Here is an 8,168-nt window from a genome sequence, read left to right on the forward strand (position 1 = left end):
CACACACACACATGCATATGTATGTTGCTGTTGTTTAGTCACTAAGTCGTGTCCGACTCTTTTGTGACCCCATGGACTGTAACCCTCCAGGTTCCTCTGTCCCTCGGATTTCCCAGGCAAGAATACTGGAGTGGGGTTGCTATTTCCTACTTCAGGGGATCTTCCAGACCCAGGGGTCTCCTGCATTGGCAGGCAGATTCTTTACTGCTGAGCCCCCTGGGAAGCCCATAAATACACATGCATATATATGGGTATATATATGGGTATATATTCCTTTAATTTGTATTATGTATGTTTTATAATATACATAATACATTTAATAAGGAGTCATAATAACTGGTAATAATTCTTAAGCATATGCTTGTGCCAAGTATTCTTCTTAGTGTTTATATAGATTGTCTAATTAAATCCTCACAACCACCTTATAAGTAGCTATTAGCCTTATCCATATTTTACAGATAGGGAAGCCAAGGCCCAGAACAGCTTAGGTCATTTGTCCAAGGGCATCCAAGTAATAAATGCTCCAGGACCTGCACTCTTAGCCACTTCCAGTAGTTCATGATAATCATTTGTAAATAAATCAGTATATATCTAGTGAAGGTGATATATGTATGTATATATGTATACATGTGTGTAGTACACATATGTATATATACTCCCTCCTGAGACATTTAGCAATGAAATTGTGAATTTTCAATGGATAAAACAATTACAGCTACAAGTATTGATAAGATAACAATTCACGAGACAACCCCCCACAACAAAGAACTATCTGGCCTCAAATGTCTAAAGTGGTGAGACTGAGAAACTTAGAAACAAGTTAATGATTCCTAGCGGGTAACGTGTTTCTAAATAAGCAAACATTAATGACTTGGCCCAGAAGCAGCATAACTGTCCTCCTGAGTGAGGAGCTAAGGCAAGAGTTTCTGGTCACTGGCTCAACTGGCCACACCCATACACTGGCTCCTCATCAGAGACATTTTTCACATGTGCCTTGTACCTGTGAAAACTGATTTCTTCTCATTCAGGTTTTGGCATATTGCCTATCATAAATTCTCCAAGTCTTCAGAAAGTTTTGTAGGTCCCGTAGGTCCCACAAACGTAGGTCCCGGGCCACATGACCATGAAAATTGCTGCTCTAGAAAAAGTGGTTTTAAGATGTCACTTCTGCAATTTAAAGACAAAGCAACAACAGACTTTGATAAAAATGAAACCCAGGGGAAAAATGTATAATATATAAATTGCTCTGCAGTTCTGTTTTTTTTTCAAAAGCCAATTTTTTTTTTCCCAGTGGGGAATTTTTTGCATTGAAAAATAGTTATCTTGCTTTGCAAAACTTTGTGTCTACAGGATTATTAAACCAGGGAAACCACCCTTCTTAACCTCTTCCATCCCCATTATCCATCCCCTGTCCAGTAAATTTAAAATCTGATTTAATTGTTAAATTTAATTAACCATTTTTACTAAAAAATACCTGTGGTTCAAACTGAAGCTCCCTAGAATGGTAACAGAAAGCAACCCCCCCCACCCCCCACCACACACACACTATTAATAGCTTTAGGCTTGGTTTGATGTCTCATTACATTAGCAAAATATGAGTGCATTTTAATCTATGATTGTCTTAATTCTTAGTGATTCTCTCAAAACAGTGGGAGTATATTCAGGACAGACTGCTAGATGTACTGCAGAGAGAAAAACAGTGAAACAGAATTTAAATCGTACCCACACTTTAAAGTCTGGCTCAAATGCTGCCACCCTGAGACCTTCTCATATCCTCCACTTGTCCTCCCTTCTTTGTTCTCATGGAGATGTTTGTGCCTCCTCTATGGCATTCATGGTACCTTAGTCTACAAACAGGATTGCCCACCTTTTTACTTCAAGTTCTCCCTTTCTAGACTATAAATGGCTTGAAATCAGTGCGTCCAGTGTTGTTGACCGCCTAGCTTCTGGCATAATGCCTTGCTTCATATATGAACATTTAGAATGGGTAGAGCTTGGTTTGTGGGATAGGTTCGTCTATCTGTGTGTGTTTATAGAGCATGACTCTTTTTTCTGAATTCATGTCCTTTCCTGCAGGCCAGTCACTTTGCTGTGCATCATGACGAGGAGAAAGATGTAATCACAGGCCTGAAACAAAAGACCTTGTATGGACGACCCAACTGGGATAACGAGTTCAAGACCATTGGAATTCAACACCCCAAGTAAGGAGTTCCCCCAACAGAGTGTTCTTGAGGCTTACAGTCTATGTAAAGCAGCAGCTCCCAAACACAGCTAAATTTATATATTCTGGAAACTAAAATATCTAGATAACTATATTCACACTCATAAAATGTTCTAAATATCTCTCACTTTAAGAAGTCTTTAAATCACACCCAACATTGACTGGTGAGTTCCAAACAGATTCCTAGGCCCCACCTCAGGCTTTCTGAACCCTGCTGCCCCCAAGTAGGCCTGTAACTCAATTCTTTGCTTTTATCTCCTAAATTTCACTCATGTATCTGCTTCTATTAATTCAACAAGATTTATATTGTTTACTAAGGAGACACTGGCCCCATTTTCATGTATAGCTTTTGGGTCCTAGATCATAAGTTGACAGATACCCCAGGTCCTTCCTGCCCTCACTAAAGCTTTAGTCATTATGAAGCTTTGAGGAGATCTTTTATCTTGTTAGAACACATGACAAACTCAAGAAATCACCATAAATACTCTCTTTATGTCATTGCTTCTTACACTTTAATGAACATGTAAATCACTTGGAGGAGCTTTTTAAAATGCTGATTTAGTATATGTGGGGTGGGGCCCAAGAATCTCCATTCTTGGCTTTGAATGGCTTTTTGAGTTTTCTTGAAATCTTAACATGAACAAGGAATTGGAAATACAGTCACATCAAAGAACAAATCATCACAGCTTTGACATTTAAGCCAAACAGATATTTTAGGGCAGATTTGAAAAAATTGTGAAGTCATAACAATTTAAAAACACAGCTGACCTACTTCAATAATATGAATTCCTGAAAAGCTGACACCAGGGCTCTGGTCTGAAACCACAGCTAGAGGAACAAGGCTTTAGAATCTAAAAAGTTGAAGGACAAAGCCACACCAAGTTGTTAGCAGAGTTGCCGTTCCTAAGGCGGGCTTGTTCCTGATTTTAAGGCACTGGAGGGACTTCCCTGGTGGTCCAATGGTTAAAAGTCTGTGCTTCAAGTACAGGAGGGTGTGGTTCGATCCTGGGTCGGGAACTACACATGTCCCATGGTGTGGTCAAAAATAATTTTTTTTTTAAAAAGATGCTGGAGTGTTTGAGAACACAGAGCCCTGAAAGGAAGTAGACCACAGGCTCACAAATTCACCACCATTTTCTCTGTGGTAGAAGTTTCCATAAACCTTGCTTGAATGTCATTTTTTTTTCTCAATAAAGTCAGCTGCCTTTTGAAGTAGCCAGCTGCCCCCATAAATAGGACCAAGCCACCCTTCCAAGGGTCACCTGAACTCTATCATTTGTGGAAAGACAAAGGAGCTGAGGAGACTGCTCTGAGGCCTAGAATCAGTAGGAAATCTCCCCATGTGCTTTGTAATTGATCCCATCCCAAAGCCTAAAACTGTCTTTTTCTTTCTCTTTTTCTCCCCAAAAGTACCAGAATAGGAGTCTTCCTCTGCGGACCAGAAGCCTTGGCTGACACCCTTAATAAGCAGTGCATCTCCAGCTCCGACTCTGGCCCCAGGGGAGTGCATTTCATTTTCAACAAGGAAAACTTCTAACTGGTCTCTTCCTTGAGGAAATAAATGTGGGTTGTACCACTGAATAACCAAGTAATGCTAGTGGGTAATATAAGTTCCTCCCTTTAAAAAAAAAAAGAAAAAGGAACTATGATGTGATGATTTTCCCTGAGAGGAATGTCAAAGATTTTTAATGGTGATAAATTTGCATTTGTATGGAGCTTTATGGTTTTCAGAGCAATTATATAAACTTTTTTTTTCCATTTTTTTTCCCTTCACAGTAATGCCAGAGAAACGTAGGGCAAAGATTCTCAGACTCAGTTTTCAGGATGAAAAAAAAAAAAGGTTCAAAATGGTGAAGTAACCTCCCTAAGATGAGACTGGCTCTAGGCCATCTGACTCTAGGTTTGGTGATCTTTCAGCAACAGCAGGTTGCCTGGAAATTGGTTTGCATGCTCCCCCAAAGAAGAAGCAAACCAGGGAATAATTATTCATATTCCCTTTTGTGTCATCTTTGTTATCATTATTGTTCTATTGAAGGAAATTTTCCAAGTAGGAGATAATTTATGTTGAGAACGATTCATCACTTAATAGTGATGACATCCTCCAGTTTACCAATACAGCAGCCTAACTGGGTCAGAGATTTCTCCTAGAAAAGAATATTAGACTGACTGGATGTATGTATGACCCACCATTTACACTGGTGCTTGGCAGAGAGTGGATACTCATTGAAAGTTAGCTGAATGAATGAAAAGACATTTAGAACCATACAGTGCCAAGGTAGAATCAACTGAAAGCCTTAAACAGTATTATCTGAGGAAATCACTTCTGATACTCTAGTTGACCAACTCTAGTTGACCCATTCTCTTAAGGGTACAGAACAGGCTAAGGTTAGTAACCAATAGGTTGTCCTGTCCAAACACTCTTATTTGAAGCATTGCACCAAAGGGAGATGGAGGCAGAGAAATGAACTCCTCTCATAACTCTGGCTGGCTCCTTTAGTCCTGCTCCTGATGCTATGAAAGAAATGCAAACTAATTTATTGCCCAAAACGTTCCTCTCCAGCCAGCACTTGTGAATTTGAAATTAAGAATTGTGACAAGTATGTATCTGACAGCTGCTTTAAATAGCATCCACCCTTTGTTTTACTTAAATACACATGGAAAATTGATCTTACTGGTGTAACTAATGATTTATCCTTCTATCATCATGATCATAATAAAATTTACATCCCAGAAACTAAATCCCTAGCTCCAATAGAATATTCTGGATATTCATGAGTTCAAGAATCTCTAAATCACTGTTAATGTAACTGCCCCTACTTCTGGGAACGAAAAACAGCTTTATTTGTTATATTCTATGCAGCCACAGATATTTAGAAGTAATCAACTTTAATAATGAGAAAGAAGGAGAAAGGAGCAGAGGGGACGGGCAGAAGGCCAGGTTAGGAGGAAAGGGGAGGGAAGGAGGAAGACAATAGAAGGAAAGTGAGAGAAAGCCAAAAAAAAAAAAAAAAGGCAAAAGGGAAGGGTAGGGGAAGGGGGTCATTTTCTACCGCAGATTTCTTAAAGTCTTGTATGTATTGAATGTAATTGCAGGAGCCATACACATATTCATTTTATTTTGGTCACATAAGGTATTGAATCTGAAATTCTAGCCACAAATTTGATGCTGAGTGGACCTATTCAGGGGACCAAGCTGAACTAGAAAGAACTCAGATGTTCCATTGGGTCCCCAGGATGCCCAGGGCACTGAGGGCATCAAATCAGGCTTGCTTTGGGAAGGTCATTTCCCCACGATGTCCAGGACTGTTTCTTCAAAGAGAAACTTAGGTCCACCCCATTCACACTGCACCTGAGGTATCAGTTCATTCATTCAACAAATTTGTATTGTGCTATTGCTATGACTCAGGCTCCATGTTTGTGGTTTCATTTCTTTATGCCAAAGTGCGAGCCAGAAGGGACCAGGGTTACAGGGAGTCTGAGAATCTGGGCCCTTGCTCCCTATGTGGCATAAGTAAAACCAGCTTCATTTGTTGCTCTGAAAATATTTCTCCAGGGTTTTCTATTTTTGACACCCAGAGAGTTACGCCCTGTGTTATCCTGGTTATAAGATGAAAAATGAGTGTAAACGCGCTTGTCATTATAAGAGCTTCCTTCCTGTTCCCCAGCCACCAGCTGCCCGTGCAGCCTTTTTAGCATTAGTATTTAGCAACAGTTACTCAATTAAGCATTATTTTTCATCTCAAGGCTATGAAGGCGTTTCTTTTTTCTTTTGCTTTTGCAACATTGTTTTTATTAATTTGAATACTTGTAGATGTTGTGTGTGAATAGTTTGGGAGAGGGGGGCCCTGGGAGATAATTCTTGGGAAGAACTATCAAAATTGCACTCAGTTATTAAAATGAATGAGCTCTCTCTGTGTCTGTGTTATTGATCTTCGTATTCAAGGATGGACTCAGAGGGCATAGATTTTCTCTGCCCCAGTGGGATTGAGATTCTCTGTGTTTTCGTAGATGACATGTCAAACACGGCACAATTTCTGGATTGAGTAGGGAAAACTAAGTACTGAGTTCTGTACTGATATCCGGGTGACACTCACAACACTGGTACAAGGAAATGGACAAGAGAGTATCACCTGATATTGTAGATAGAATTTCAAAGCGAAAGAAGCCCTAGTATAGCAACTTTTTTTTTTTTCATTTCCACTCATCTTTTAGGTTCTAACTTTGCAGTGAGGTGCCATCAAATCAGGTTGTGAATAGATATACAGTCATGGTTCTGTGTTGGTAATTGTTCTAAATGAGTCATCCAATTATGATTCCCCCATCTAGGAAAGGTATAGAGATGTGGGCATATGTTCCTGTGGGGGTCAGCAAATGCTGCCATGGAGGGAAAGGTCATTAACTCAAATAAACATCAGCAACATCAACAGCTAATCTTTAATAAACACCTTCTACCATGTCAAATGTTTTAATCCCTCAGGATTTTTCAAGGTAGTTGTGTGCATGCGTGCTAAGTCGCTTCAGTCGTGTCTGACTTTTTGCAACCCTATGGACTGTATAGCCTGCCAGGCTCCTCTGTCCATGGGATTCTCCAGGCAAAAATACTGGAGTGGGTTGCCATGCCCTCCTCCAGCGGATCTTCCCACCCCAGGAGTTGAACCCCCATCTCTTAGCAAGGTAGCTATTTTATCTCAGTTTTGTTGATTAAAAAAACTGAAGCTGAGAGAGAATAACTGATAGGCTCAAACTATCCCACAACTACTGGGCAACTGTATCAATATTAAGTCCATATATTTCTAGCTAAAAATTTCATGTTCTTTATGCCACGCTAGCAGATTAGGCAAGGTATAAGTAACCAAGGATTTTTTTAAAGCTATTGTGCTGCTGCTGCTGCTGCTGAGTCACTTCAGTCATGTCCAACTCTGTGCGACCCCATAGACAGCAGCCCACCAGGCTCCCCCGTCTCTGTGCTATTGTGCTAGGTACAGATAATGCACTAAGAAGAGCTGGGTAACAGTGGTGTATAAACCTTTGGTTTATACTATCTAAGCATCTTGGTAACTTAATTTAGAAATATTGGTTAACCAGATTCATGCTAATTTTTACTTTATTTTAATGTTCTCGGCTTTGTTGAGGTATATAGTTGACAAATAAAATTATAAGATATTTAAAGCGAACAGCATGATGATTCACTTAACGTTTTTCCAAAGAACAACTTTCAGTTATATAACCACAGTGCAATGAATCAATCCAAGAAATTTAACACCAACACAAAACTATCATTTACTATATAGTCTATGTATAGGTGACGTTGTATCCTTAGTGCATTGCATTGGGAGGTAGGTATTATCAGTTTGTCCTGTTATTATTGGTATTAAGTTTGACCACCAGATTTTTCTGTTATAAATGTAAAGGTATTATTTTACTTTTGTAATCAGTAATTAACATTTGGGGAATACTTCCGATGATATCCATATCATTTTCTCCAATAGTCTTTCACCCAGGCATTTTAAGATACATTGATGAAATCACACTGAATTGATTTTTATAATGATGGTTACTGAATATCTAGATTCTTAATACAACTAGATATTTTATTAATATCTTAAACCTCAGTAACCTACCAATTTCTTTCCCCTCCTCAGATTTATTGAGATATAATTGACATGGAATATTGTATAAGTTTAAGATGTACAACATGTTGATTCAATACATTTATATATTGCAAAATGATTACCACTATAGCCTTAGCTAACACTTCCATCCTGTCACATAATCACAATTGCTTTATTGTGGTAAGAATAATTAAGATATATTTTTTGCAGTATCCCAGACATTTTGACATATTTCACTTCCATTTTCATTTGTTTTGAGATATTTCTTGATTTACTTTGATTTCTTCTTTGACCCTTTGGTTGTTCAGGAACATGTTTAATTTCCACATATTTGT

At 38.8% G+C, this 8,168-nt stretch overlaps 1 protein-coding gene across 1 annotated transcript in view; it reads left to right on the forward strand.

The window, feature by feature from the left end:
- LOC102415288 (cytochrome b-245 heavy chain) overlaps positions 1-6,131 on the forward strand; it is a 33,990-nt gene extending 27,859 nt beyond the window's left edge. The window contains exons 12-13 of the mRNA XM_006066433.4: positions 2,077-2,201; positions 3,632-6,131. Coding sequence (XP_006066495.1) covers positions 2,077-2,201; positions 3,632-3,758 — 252 coding nt within the window. The 3' untranslated portion in view covers positions 3,759-6,131. The remainder of the gene's footprint in view (positions 1-2,076; positions 2,202-3,631) is intronic.
- The last annotated feature ends 2,037 nt before the right edge of the window (positions 6,132-8,168 follow it).

This window comes from Bubalus bubalis, chromosome X (assembly GCF_019923935.1).
Source record: "Bubalus bubalis isolate 160015118507 breed Murrah chromosome X, NDDB_SH_1, whole genome shotgun sequence".
In the NCBI taxonomy this organism is placed as follows: Eukaryota; Metazoa; Chordata; class Mammalia; order Artiodactyla; family Bovidae; genus Bubalus; species Bubalus bubalis.